The sequence below is a fragment of the Pleurodeles waltl genome, chromosome 5 (genome assembly GCF_031143425.1).
Source record: "Pleurodeles waltl isolate 20211129_DDA chromosome 5, aPleWal1.hap1.20221129, whole genome shotgun sequence".
NCBI classification, from domain to species: domain Eukaryota; kingdom Metazoa; phylum Chordata; class Amphibia; order Caudata; family Salamandridae; genus Pleurodeles; species Pleurodeles waltl.
Genome location: NC_090444.1, coordinates 1,510,061,507 through 1,510,076,027, shown reverse-complemented (window position 1 = coordinate 1,510,076,027; position 14,521 = coordinate 1,510,061,507). Strand labels below are relative to the sequence as shown.

At 49.5% G+C, this 14,521-nt stretch overlaps 1 protein-coding gene across 1 annotated transcript in view; it reads left to right on the top strand.

Annotated features, from left to right (window-relative positions):
• The first annotated feature begins 343 nt into the window (after positions 1–343).
• Positions 344–14,521, top strand: part of AGPAT5 (1-acylglycerol-3-phosphate O-acyltransferase 5) — a 490,329-nt gene continuing 476,151 nt past the window's right edge. Inside the window, exon 1 of the mRNA XM_069235809.1 lies at positions 344–822. Coding sequence (XP_069091910.1) covers positions 604–822 — 219 coding nt within the window. The 5' untranslated portion in view covers positions 344–603. The remainder of the gene's footprint in view (positions 823–14,521) is intronic.

Genomic DNA, 14,521 nt, shown 5'->3' with positions numbered 1-14,521 from the left:
ATCATGAAGAGAACTGGCTGAAAGTCCCTGCAGGTATGTATATTATATGTATAATTTTATTTAAATCACTAGGTCTTGGTTTACACCAGACTAACTGGCTTTGCCAATGCTTGATGAATGCTACAATTGTGCTACAATTGTTACCTCGGTCGTCAGCATCACCTTCGGCTCAGTAACCCTGTTCGCCTATTAGCATCGCCTTGGTACGAGACGAAAAATATGGAAAATTTCAAACTAGACCGCACAATTGAAATGTGAGCGGGAGCGCGACCATTTTAGGTGTGGTATAAACAAACCATCCCGTCAGTACTAATCCTATTCTGGTACATTAAGGGCTGTACCCACACCCAACATGTCTGCCACTTAGGTTCTCGCAAAGGAGGAAGCAGCCCAGCATGTCCGCCAGGACGTACACACTGTGACACCCCCCCAATGGCTGACAGTCGTAAGAGGGGTCATGCTGCCTGCCTGCCAGCCAGAGGCTGCGTAAAACCCGGCACGCGCAGGAAGATAGAGGGCGGGACTTGGACCTGACTCTACCGGCAGCTTGTGCTGTCTTACCTCACTTGCCTTCTGAAGCTGCCCGTGCTCTAAGGTGGCACCATGCTGCTGTCCCTGGTGTTGCACACCTACTCCTTGCGCTACCTACTCCCCACTGCTGTGATGATGGGCTCGGCGCCCACATATGTGCTGGCATGGGGGTTCTGGCGCGTCCTATCATGCATGTTGCCTACCCGTATATACCACCAAGTGGATGACCGTCTCTATACCCTGTACCAGAGCATGGTGCTCTTCTTCTTCGAGAACTACACCGGCGTGCAGGTGAGTGCCGCTACACCCACCGGATCAGTCATCGCGCACACCCACTGTGGCACAGGACAGGTTGACCCATCTGGCACACGCACATCCATTCTAGTGGGACCCAATTCACCCGAAGCTACTTGTATTTAGGTCCCGGTCTCCCTCTCATTGAACTAATTATAGAGAACTTTCCGACCTATGTTTAATTAGATGATAGTGTTGTTCTGACTCTCCTCCCTCTCTCAGCAGCACGTGGAGACGCGCGTGTACTTGTCCCGTTGCTTAAGGCCCTTTTTATTTCCACGCGCCCCCCACTCCCGTGAAGGTCATGTAGCTGTGCAGGAGCACATTGCTTACTCTACACGCTGGTTGCAGGGACACCATGCAAGACTGCCGAAATTGTATGACTCTAACATAATTCATGCAATAGTGAAACCACGACTGTTTAGTGCCGATCGTTGCAATTTGCCGGACAATTGATTTTGGGGCGTGGCAAGTGCTGGAGAGTTAGCAAATGGCTAGTTTCATAGACGTTGGTTGGGGTGGAGGGTGCCCAGCGAAAGTTAAAATGCATGGTATCTCGAAATTGATTGGAAGGACTTCCTCTGCATGAATAGACAGTAGTTAGCTCAGGTGGTAGACACAGCTGTGTCTGGCGTATTTGGTGAAGTGACCCGCATTTTGTTAAATAATAAAAATAAAGAGGTAGGGACCAAGGGGAGCCCTTGAGGGCTCCTTCGTTCCCCAGATATCCCATAAAGGACTTTGAAAAAGGGGAAAAAAGACCTTAGCGTGGTTCCCTGTTTTTTTTTTTTACTACTACAAATTATTTTAATTTTTTTAGAAATGTCAGACACTTTTTTATTTTAAATTGTAGTACAGAAATCTCTCATTCCAAGGATATCCTACATCAAAGCCTAAAAAACTCTCTCTCTCCCCCCCTTTCTTTCTCTCTCTCTGTCAGTTCCTCCCACTTACACACCCACTCAGACTTGGGTACCCACTCACAAACCAACTTCTGCCACGCACTGCCAAAGGGCCGTGCACAGCATGGGATTGGGTGTTTAGGGGGGGTTCGCTGCAGGGTCTGGCTGCAGGCCGGGTCTTGCGGGCAACCTCCGCTGCTCATGGGCTAAGGTTGTGCACAGTGCAACGTTGGGAGCTTATAGGGAGTTGGCACTGTAGTCAACGTGCATGTGGCAGAAGTTAGATTAACACATATGAATGAAAATTAATAATGTATGTTAACAAAACCATAGAAATTCACCGTAACAAAAAAAAAAAGTTACAGGGATGCTAGTTAGGCTCACATTTTAAATGTACGAAATCATAGAAAATCACCAGTTATAGTTAGGTACCTCAAGTAACTATAACGCATGCACTAAGGTAAATATAACTTACACCCTTGCCATACACTGCTAATTAACCTGCAAATTATGGCACTCATGACATCTTTGATAACATCACTGTAATATTTGCAGTAACCTTTTTGAGAAAAAAACTGTGAATGGCGGGGGCATGAGTTATAGTTACCTTAGGGCACAAATTATAGTTACTTGAGGTAACTAGCTGGTGAATTTCTATGGTTTCGTACATTTAAAATGTGAACCTAACTATAACGTCCCTGTAACCTTTGTTTTATTAAGTTAATACAACCTATATAGATAGGACTTTTTTTTACCATAGACTGAATGTTTTTTGTTTTGCTAATGACATTGGAGCCACTCGACAAATGTTCATGAAATTTTCATAAGTTATACTTTGGTCAGTTCAACCTCTTTCTTGGAAGTTTTGGGGTGATTTGTCAAGCGGGGGCTGATAAAAGAAGGGGGTCCGAAAGCACTTTTCTCCCATACTATGTCAATGGGATTAATCAATTTTTTAACACGACTACAGCCCGAACTGCTAAACAGAATTACACCAAATTTGGCAGACAGCTAGATTTTGGTTCAGAAAGCACACTTTTTGTGATTTGGTGTAAATCTGTTCAGTAGTTTTGGAGAAATAAGAGTTTAGAAAATACAGATGTATAGGAACGCGGATCCTCAGTGGATCTGACTGTTCCCTTGCAGAAATCTGATTGGCTGCCAACACTTCAGGCTGTGTTAACACCCACCTTGAGTCCCTGCTTCAGCAGAGTCCCCCAAAAAAAAGTAAAGAAAAGGGTACAGGGTAGGAACACCTTGGCCCCTTAGCTTTGGTGCTGGGGCTTAAAAACTTTTTCTTTTTTTAAAACATCGTAAAAATCTGTGGATCCAAAATGCAGATTTTTGCGTCATTTAAAAAAAAAAAAGAAAAAAAAAAAGGGTGGCTTCCAGCCCTTTTCATTATGCCTCTGCTGGGCCAAGTCCCGGTGGCATGCAAGAAATAAAGAGGGGGAATCACAGGGCCCCCCTCCTGGGTTTCCCAGGGACCGCCACCTCCCTGGGATGAAGATTTTGTTTTGTCCAGGGGGTAAGGGGTGTGCTTTACCCCCACAGCCCCAGGGACTGCCACCTTCCCGGGACGAAGGTTTTGTTTTGTGCAAGGGGATGGTGTCCGCTCCCCCTACACAGCCCTCGGGACCGCTACCTTCATCACGCCAGTGTAATATGGTATGTGGTGGGGGGGGGGAGGGGCATGCAGCTTTGACAGTTCCACCAAGTCAGAGCAAACACTCTACGAATGGAGGTTTCCACTGTTTCCCTGCCCACCTAGGGGCAGGCAGGGAAGCAGAGGAAACATTGCTCTCACTGAGTGGGAGCTGCTTCAGTGGCTCCTTCTCTGTTACAGTAATGCTGGCTTCCACAGGAGATGGGGAGCCAGGTGGGACCCTGGGGGCCTTCAGGATCCCCCTGCAGTACCCAACATTGTGACTGGGGGCACCTAGATCACATGGCCAGGTCCCAGGGGATGGGGTCCCTGGGGCTGAAATCACTCCAGGGGAGGAGGGTCACACAGCCTTCCCTCCTTCCCCCAAAAAATTAATAATTAGGTGGGGGAAGGGTCCCTGGGGCCGAGATCAGCCCTGGGGAGGTGTGCCCCGCTATTTCCCCCATAACCCCCCAAAAAATTAATAATTAGGCTGGGCCACAGGGTAGAGATCGGTCAAAAAATAAATATTTAGGCCAGGCCACGGGGGATGGGGTGGGGAGCCGCACAGCCCTCCTACCCCCCAAAAAAAAATACTTAGGCTGAAGGCTGTGTACAGTGCGGGGACGGGTGGTTATAGGGGTAGGCTGCAGGCTCTGCGGCCATCCCCCGCTGAGCAAAGCTAAAGGCTGTGTGCAGCACTAGGTTGGATGGTTATAGTGGTTGGGTGGTTACAGTGGTTGGCCTGTGGCCAACCGCTTCGGCCATGTGCGGTGATGGTTGGATTAACACAATGTAATGAAAATGACTTTACGTGGAAAAAAAAAAAAAATCACTGAAAAAAACCAAAGGCTACAGGGACTTTATAGTTAGGAAACAGAATTAAAAATGTTCACTGGAAAAAAAAAATGCTTACCCGCATACAAACAATTGTACATCCACACACACACAACTACTCACACACTCATACATACACCCATAAGATTACTGAAAGACATGCACTCACTCACCCACACAGCCACTAACACAATGGCTTACATTCATTACTTAGTCAGTTATTCATACACCTACACAGCTACTCACACACTCATTCACACAATCATATAGCCACTCAGACACCAACTCATACACCTTTAGAACCACTCATAAACAAATTACATACCCACACTGCCACTAATATACTCACTCACCCATACAAGAAGTCATACAGCCACACACTCCCCTAACTAGTTAGCCACAGCCACCCACTCTCCGATACAGACACTTGCACACAAAGTAACTCACCTGTACAACAACTACTACACCTAGTCACTGACCCTTACAATCACTGACACCCCCAGTCAGTCACCCATGCAGACATAACTCACCAACTCTTTCTGAGAACTACTAACACATCCACTTACTCTCCCATACGGTCACTGCTACAGCCTGCCACTTATGTATACCGTCACTCATACACCCACTTAGTTATCCATACATTCACTGACTCACCCATTCACCAGTACAGTCACTCAAATATATACTTACTCATCCAAATACTCACCCATGCAGCTACTGGTACACCCACTCCCCAGTACACACACTGACACATCCAGTGACTAACCAGTATAGCTTCTCACACATCCATTCAGTCTTCCATAAAGGCACTGACGCATCCACACACTTATACGAAAATGTAGTGATACATCCATTCACTCACCCATACAGGCACTGACTCACCTACTCACTCACTGATACACATACACTCTGTCACTCACCCATACAAGCAAACATGCACCCAGTCACCCGTACAGCCACTTACACTTACACTCAAACATTTATGCAACCACTTACACTCACTGGCTGATGTCACTGACCATGTCATGAGTGATGTAATATGTGAGTTCATAAGCAGTGCAGTATGGGGGCGCAAGTTATAGTTAGCTGACATAACTATAACTGTTGAATTTTACTGGTTTTGTACGTGTTAAATGTGAGCCTGGCTATAATATCCCTGTAAACTTTAGTTTTTTTCAGTGAATATAATTATATATAATATTTATTTGGACCTAGCCTTTTTTGCAGGCTTATCTCCAAGCTTTTTGCCTTCTTCCTCATTTTTTTTTCAGAACAGTTTTGTTGGCTTTAGGTCTCTGAGCACTTTATCACTGCTAACCAGTGCTAAGGTACATATGCTCTCTGTCTAAAATGTATTGGTTTCTCCATGATTGGCATATTTGATTTTCTATTAAGTTTTTAGTACAGTGCACAGTGTGTGCCCTGGGCCTATAAATCAAATGCTACAAGTGGGTCAGCAGCACTTATTATGCCACCCACATGAGTAGCCCTGTGAACATGTCTCAAGCCTGCCATGGCAGTGTCTGTGTGCACAGTTTTAAACTGCTATTTCGACCTGGCAAGTGCACACACTTGCCAAGCCCGAACCTTCCCTTTTTATTACATGTATGCCACCCATAAAGTAGGCCCAAGCCATCCCTATGGGCAAGGTGCAGTGCATTTAGAAGGTAGGGTATGTACTGGTGTGCTTTACATGTCCTGATACTGAAATGCTGCTAAACTCTGTTTTCACTATTGCAAGGCCTATCTCCCCAATAGGTTAACATAGGGATTGCCTTGAAATATCTTAAGTGTAATTTCCAGTTTGGGAGCAGATAGAAATTTGGAGTTTGGGGTCTCTAAACTCACAATTTAAAAAATCATCTTTTTGTAAAGTGGGTTTTTAAAATGTAAGTTTGAAAATACCATTATTAGAAAGTGGGCATTTTCTTACTTAACCATTCCATGCCTCTGCCTGTCTGCTGAATACATGTCTAGGTCAGGATGATAGTTGGGCTGTTTGTTCATTCATTCTAGACAGTGTCACAAAGGGAGCTGAGGATGCGCCCTGCATATCCTGATGGCCCATCACCAGGCTGATGGGTCTTCCTGAGCTAGAAGGGTAGGAGGAGCTGATACTTGCACCTGAATATGGCTGTAGCTGTCCTCGCACAAATCAGTCTCCAAGCCCCTGGAGTGTGTCTAGTGCCAGGGCAGGGAAGGCAGGATCTTGTGCACTACAAAGACTTATCTTTGAAGTTTGCCTACTTCAAAGACAGAAATGGGTATAAGTATTGGACTTTAGAATCCTTCTGGTCTGAGGAAATTCTGCCAGGAAGAAGAGCCGGATGTTGTAGGAGGGATTGCCACTCTGCCTGTTGCTTTATTGTACTGGCTTCCTGCTTCTGTCCTGGGAGTGAGAAGACCGGACTTTGCTTTCTACATCCTGCTTTCTCCAGGGGCATGAACTGAGCTTGCCTCCTTTTAAGAAGTCTCAAGGCCATCAAAGACTTAGGGGGTCATTCCGACCCTGGCGGTCATAGACCGCCAGGGCCGGGGACCGCGGATGCACCGCCAACAGGCTGGCGGTGCATCCAGGCTAATTCTGACCGCAGCGGTAAAGCTGCGGTCAGAAAAGGGAAACCAGCGGTTTCCCGCCGGTTTTCCCCTGGCCTGAGGAATCCTCCATGGCGGCGCTGCAGGCAGCGCCGCCATGGGGATTCCGACCCCCTTCCCGCCAGCCTGGTTCTGGCGGTTTTGACCGCCAGAACCTTGCTGGCGGGAACGGGTGTCCTGGGGCCCCCTAACAGGGCCCCACAAAGATTTTCAGTGTCTGCATAGCAGACACTGAAAATCGCGACGGGTGCAACTGCACCCGTCGCACCCTTTCCACTCCGCCGGCTCCATTCGGAGCCGGCATCCTCGTGGAAGGGGGTTTCCCGCTGGGCGGGCGGGCGGCCTTCTGGCGGTCGCCCACCAGCCCAGCGGGAAACTCAGAATGACCGCCGCGGTCTTTCGACCGCGGTACGGTCTTTCGACCGCGGTACGGTCTGCTGGCGGTGGCCGCCAGGCCGGCGGCATTCGCCGCCGGCGGAGGTCAGAATGACCCCCTTAATCTGCCAGCACCTGGGGTTTGTTGCTGAGAGTCTTGACTTGCAATGTGGTGCCAAATCCAGTTTCTGGGTCCTTGGGAGTGAGTTCTGGTGCAACCAGGAAGAAACTGGTAAATTGACTCCCAGAGCGACTTCGGGACTGCTGCAGCTGCCTGCACTATAGCTGTGGTCCCTACTAAGTGCCACAACTGCGACCTACAACGCAGGCCCCAACACTGCTACTGACCCAGCACTGCTGTCTGCACTGGTGCCGTGGTCCCCGCTAAGTGCAACAACGGTGACCTACAACGCAGGCCCGATGCTGCTGCCCAACTCTTCGCTGCTGCTTGCACCAGAGCTGCATCCCCTGCTGAGTGCAAAGACCGCGATCTAGAACACAGGCCTGATGCTGACTGTGCCTCTTAAGTCCTAAGTGAGTTGTGATGCAACCAGGAAGTAACTGGTAAATTGACTTCCAGAGCGACTTTGGAACCGGTGCCTATGACAGACCCAGCGTTGCTGCTTGCACCGGAGCCGTGTTCCCCGCTGAGTGCAACGAAAGCGACCTACAACACAGGCCCAACACCTTGCATCCTAAGTCCTGCCACAGCGTTAGTTTAGAGTGCTGTGTCACCAATGTCTGTGATACCCGACTCCGACTCGGCCACAGGTGCTGTGGCCCCATGGTGTAATCATGTCACTGCGAAGTCGAAGCCTCGCATCCTGACCTGCTGGAATCATCGACCCTGCCTATGACTCTGTGGTAGGCCCGCGCTCCCTCACGGTTGGCACCGGACTGTTGGAAGCGACTCGGTCTGCATGTCTCAAGTCATTTTGATGGCCCCAGCTGGAGTTATTGTGTTTCTAAGCATTATACTACAATTAATCTTTGAAAATGTATATTTCTACTTGTGTATGTCATATATGTTGTTTTGGTCTTGTTTTACTTAGATAAATATTGGCTAGTTTTCTAAACTGGTGTGGAGTTCATTTGTAGTGTTTCCACTGTTACTGTGTGTGTGTGTGTGTGTGTGTGTGTGTGTGTGTGTGTGTGTGTGTGTGTGTGTGCGTACAAATACTTTACACATTGCCTCTGAGGTAAGACAGACTGCTCATACCAAGCTACCAAGGGGGGGTGAGCAGGGGTTATCTTAGTTGTGTGACTCCCTTAACCTTGACAAGAGTGAGGGTTCCTACTTGGACAGGATGCAAACCCCTGCCAACTAGAGACCCAATTTCTAACACCATATGTGTATATATAAAACATGTATAGAAGTAGAATTAAAATTTGACCAAGGCTGTATTTTTATATATATAATATAATAATACTACACACACACACTTGTCTTACTTCTATGTATGGTCTGTTGACCTGTCCCAGTTTTTACTTTTCAAAAATCTGGTCTCCTTATGACAGTCTTGCGTAATGGCTCGAGTATAAGATGCTTGGGTAAAATGAAAATTCAGTATGATAATTGGGTGAATGAAACTCACAGTCTCCAATACAGAACAAACAATTTCCAATTAAAAGGGATAATAAATAATAAGACTAATTCTTGATGTTCTGATTGTCATCAAGCTCTGTGTTCTTGTTAAACCATGTTTCCAGCCTATTCTTTTGTTATATTTTGCTGATCCGCCAACTTAAAAAAATACCCTGTGGGTAGGGGCATAGTTTCATTCTGACTACTTTCTCAGAGGCACTTCTGACCCCTCCTGCACCAAGGCCACACACTTTAAAGGACATTGGCTCCTCAGAGCCCCCAGAGAGAGGCTGGAAATCCTCTCATTGCATGTATTCCCTACTTGGCTTCCCTGCCACTCTCTCTCACTGGCTTCTCATCAGGTTACTGTATGAAGAGGAGATTAAATCATATGAGACACTGCAGCACCGTTTCTGTTGGCAGGCTGATGCTGGTATTGGGTGTTTCAGGCAATCAAAACAATTCATTACCATAATTCATAGTGCACATTAATGGGTGTCAGATCAAAGCTCTGAGCTGAAAACCTTGTAGAGTTTTGCAGACAGTGTTCTTTGTTGCAAACGTGAAGGGGTACCCTGTCACCCAACCCTTTGGGTCTTAAGTCGGGTGGACGGTTTGATTTCAAATGTCTGTGTGCCTGCTGTTACTGCCATCATAAAACCACCTCTGATGGCCTGACAGAGTAGTGGCCATCAGATTAAGGACATCAGGCTACCACCGTATTTGAAGCAGACAGTTGGATAATATATATTTTTTTTCTGTCCATCACTGACGGGCAAAACCTCATGGTCATGAGCAGAAAAATAAGTCCTTGTCAAGGCCAATGGTTTTAAGTCATGCCGGAGCGCACCCCCGAAGTTCTGCAGCATTGCTAAAGTTAAAAAAAAGCATTCACCCATGTCATTTTGTAGGCTTGCATTCATGTGTCTACAAAATTATACAGGTACTTCTTTTTTTTTTCTTTTTAAGTACCAATTGAAGTTGGATTCGTAACTAAAAAGAATACACACAAAGCTGGGTGTGGCAAAAGAAACATGGGGTAGGGCAGAAGTAACACGGCTGGGTAGACCACGGAGCAGCACAGGACTCCAAAGCAACACACGGGAGGGTGGGATGACATCTAAGCAACAGTGTGAGAGCAAGAGAAGTCTAGACAAAGGAGAGGAGGGTGGGAGAGAAGCAAAAGCATCACAGAACTTGGAAGCATCACAGGGATGGTGTTAGGGGTGACTTATAGCAATAAGGGAAAAGAAGGCAGAAGCAACACAGGGTGGAGGGGGGAAAACAACATAGATGACCTGGGTAGGGGAATGAACAGTGGGAGAGGGAAGGGCACGGTTGAGAGTAAGCAATGCAGAGGGCTCGGGCGCAGTAGGGAGAAGCAGAATGGGTGAGGATGGGAAGAGAGAAGTACATAAGGGAGATTGCTCAAAAACACATGGAGAGCTTGCCACAAACGAAAAAAAGTAGTACTTAAAAAGCAAGCAGTGGAAGCAGAATTGCCAGCCAATCAAAGAAATGGTAAAGAGGAAATGCTTCATGCCTTGTGTATAGCCACATGGAGATTAAGGCCCTCATTACAACCCTGGCGGTCGGTGTTAAAGTGGCGGTAATATACCGCCAACAGGCCGGCGGTAACAAAAATGGAATCATGACCATGGCGGAAACCGCCAACCCAGCAGCCACTTTAACATTCCGACCTCCATGGCAGTAGCAACAGACACCGCAGTGGTAACCGCCAACAGCCAGGCGGAAGACAATGTACCGCCCACAGAATTACAACCTGCCCATCTGCCAGCTTTTCCGGGGTGGTACCAACGCCATCAAAAGCACGGCGGAAACAGTACTTTGAAGGGAAGCCACTTACCTCTCGACACTCAAGGAAGAACCTGGACGCCATGGAGCCCGAGCTGCAGGTCCTCCCCATGCTGGTGTATCTGCTCATATACCAGGAGCACCAACGCCGGCGACCACGGTGAGTTCTGCACCTAGCACACATGGGAGGGGGGAGGAAAAAGAGTGACACACACACGCAACACCCCTGCCCCCACCCTCAACACCATACACACAAACAGATGCAATAACATTACATATACACCCTGTAACCCTCAAAAATAACGCAAGGACAAAAGGAATGGAGTCAAATTAGTATAATATTAGAAATCCATATATAAATAAATGAACAGTATGTAAAATATGAGGGACAATGTCCACACAAAAATAGTCCGTGGCCCTCTGGGTCATAACACATAGGCCAAGCCCACACTTGACTCCTGCCTCTAAACGGAGAGAACACTGCAATCGATCAATCAAGCAGTAAATTTGTGGAGCGTGCTACTCACCAGGTTAGGTCTCAAGGCGCTGTGGGGGGGGGGGGGTTGCTACTGCTCGAAGAGCCAGGTCTTGCGGTGCTTCCTGAAGGTCAGGAGGTCCTGGGTCATATGTAGGTTGGCAGGGAGGGAGTTCAAGGTTTTGGCAGCGAGGTGGGAGAAGGATCTACCGCTGGTTGTGGTACGGTAAATGTGGGGGACTGTTGCAAGGGCGGGGTTGGCGGAGCGGAGCTGGCGTGTCGGGTTGTAGAAGTTGTCGATCGTTGAAGTAGGCCGGACCGGTGTTGTGGATTAGGATTTTGAAGACTATCCTTTTGTTGACGGGTAGTCAGCGGAGGTCCCTGATGTGGGCTGAGATGTGTTTGTGGCGAGGGAGGTTGAGGATGAGACGTGCTGAAGAGTTCTGGATGCGCTGGAGTTTCTTCGGGAGCTTAGCCGTTGTTCCTGCATAGAGGGCGTTGCCTTAGTCCAGTCTGCTGCTAACAAGGGTATGGGTGACCGTTATTCTGGTTTCCACGGAAATCCACCTGAAGGTTTTGCGGAGCATTCGAAGGGTGATGAAGCATGAGGACGAGATGGTGTTGACTTGCTGGGTCATGGAGAGTGAAGAGTCTAGTAAGAAGCTGAGGTTGCGTGCGTGGGTGGTGTGCGTTGGGGGTGACCCCAGGATGTCCGGCCGCCAGGAGTCGTCCCATGCTGACCTGTTGGGGCCGAAGATGATGATCTCGGTCTTTTCTGAATTCAGCTTGAGGTGGCTTGCTTTCATCCAGTTGGTGATAGCGTGGAGTCCGGTGTGGAGGTCATTCTTGGCGGTTGCGGGGTTCTTTGTGAGAGAGAGAATGAGCTGAGTGTTGTTTGCGTAGGAGACTATGTTGAGGCCATGGGATTGGATGATGTTGGCGAGCGGAGCCATGTAGATATTGAAGAGGGTGGGGCTGAGTGAGGATCCTTGGGGGACTCCGCAGATGGACTTGGTGGCCTTGGGCCGGAACGGGGAGAGGCGAACTCCTTGTGTTCTTCCGGAGAGGAAGAAGGTGAGCCAGTCCAGGGCTCTATGGTGAATTCCGGCGTCGAAGAGGCACGTGCGAAGGGTGTGGTGACATACGGTGTCGAAGGCTGCGGAAAGGTCGAGGAGCATGAGGGCAACAGTTTCACCTTTGTCAAGCCTGGTCCTGATGTCGTCGGTGCAGACGATGAGGGTGGTCTCAGTGCTGTGGTTTTTGCGGAATCTAGAGTGGGAGACGTCGAGTAGGCTGTTGTCCTCCAGGAAGCGGGAAAGTTGGTTGTTGACTATCTTCTCGATGACCTTTGCAGGGAAGGGGAGTAGGGAGATAGGTCAGTAGTTTTTGGGGTTGGCTATGGGCTTTTTAAGCAAGGCGTTGACTTCGGCGTGTTTCCAGCTTTCCAGGAAGATGGCGGTATCGAAGGAGCTGTTGACGGTCCGGAGCTGGGGAGCGATGATTTGGCTAGCTTTATTGAAGACGTGGTGAGTGCAGGGGTCAGTGGGAGAGCCGGAGTGGATGGTGCTCATGGTTTTGGTTGTTTCCTTATCTTTGGTTGGTGTCCATGCGCTCAGTACTTTGGTGCAGCAGGGTGCGATGGGGTTGACCATGTCGGTGGTGGTGGTGGTGGTGGTGGGGGACGGCGTTGCGAAGCTTCCATGCATGTCTGTGATCTTGCGGTGGAAGAAGGTGGCGAGGGAGTCACAGAGGTCTTAGGAGTGGGGACGGTCGGTGGAGCAGAACTTGTGGTTGGTGAGTTCCTTGATGATGTTGAATAGCTCCTTGCTGTTGTGTGCGTTGTTGTCAATTCGTTCTTTGTAGGAAGATCTTTTGGTGGTTGAGGGTGGTGAAGTTGCTCTCTGATTGTTCTTGGCGCCAGGTTTTCTCGGCTTTCCAGCATTCTCATTTGGATGCCTGAAGGTCTGCGGTGAACCAGGGAGCTTTCTTGTTGACGTGGGTGTTGCTGGTTTTCTTGAGTGGAGCGAGGGTGTTGGCGCAGTTGTCGAGCCATTGTTTGAGGTTGAAGGCGGCAGTGTTGGGGTCGTTGGTTATGGGTGGTAGGGATTGGGCGAGGTTGGAGATCAATTGGTCCTTGGAGATCTTGTTCCACTTGCAGTGAGGGATCAGATGCTGTTGGTGGTGGGCTTCAGGAAGGAAAAATGAACGCAATGGTGGTCGGTCCAATGGAGTTCAGTGGTGTGAGTGAAGGTGATGTGGCTTGTGGAGGAGAAGATGGCATTGAGCGTGTGCCCGGCTGAGTGGTATCAGGCATCAGGTTGAAAACACACAGATACCTCGTGGGAACAGAGAAGTGGGGGCAGCTCAGCCGGAAGTTGGTACAACTCCACTGCTCCTGGAGGGGACTATATGCCCAGTCCTGGGGATTGCAAGCCCACACTCTCTCAAGTGGGTGGTTTGCCCACTGCTTGGTCCTGGGGAGTGCAAAGCCACATTCTCTCAAGTGGGTGGTTTTGCCCACTGCTTGGTCCTGGGGAGTGCAAAGCCACAGTCTCTAGTGGATGCCTTCTTCCACTGGTTCTGGAGGGGCTTTGTGGCCAGTGTGCTTCATCCTGCCAAGGATAGGCTGAGTGGATGCCTTCTTCCACTGGTTCTGGAGGGGGCTTTGTGCCCAGTGTGCTTCATCCTGCCAAGGATAGGCGAGTGGATGCCTTCGTCCACTAGTTCTGGAGGGGGCTTTGTGCCCAGTGATGCAGCACCTGGGTGTCAGAGCCACGAGATTTGCAGTGGCCAGGATGCATGATACTTCATGGAGGCAGGGCTTCAGTCCATCCGCGGGTGGCTACGACTGCACAGTGGTGGTAGTGGCAGTGCTGGTGCGGGTGCTGCCAGTGGTTGGGGGGGCCTCCAGCCCTTCCCCTGCAGCCTCGGACGGCAGCCCACTAGGGCTGCTGCTGCTGGCAGTGGTGCCACTTGCAGCGGGGCTTGTGGCGGTGCTGGCCGCGGTGCAGGTGGCCGTGCTGGCCGCTGTGCTGGTAGCCACCAGGCCTTCACCTGCAGGCTTGGACGGCAGAAGTGGCTTGGCTGCTGTTCTGTGCCCCTTCCTGCCCTTGGCAGATGGTGGTGTCACCTTGGGTCTAGCAGCTGGAGTCTTTGACGTGGTCTTGCTGGGTGGTTGTGACTCCTACTCCTTGCTGGATGCTATCCCCTTCTTGACCTTTCCAGGTGGCAGAATCTTCTTGGCCTTGGCAGGGGTTGGTGGCACACTGGCTGGGCTGACGGGTGCCCTCTTAGAGCATCTGACAGCTGCAGAAACCACAGCGTACGTGGACTTGGTGGCTGAGGTGCTGGGCTGGGTTCTGGCCAACCTGGCCCGAGATGAAGGACGGGGGGGGGGGGAGTAGGGAAGAGGTCAGTGTTGGCTAGGAAAAGGTTCTTAGGGACATTGGGGCGGGAAGAGGGTGAAG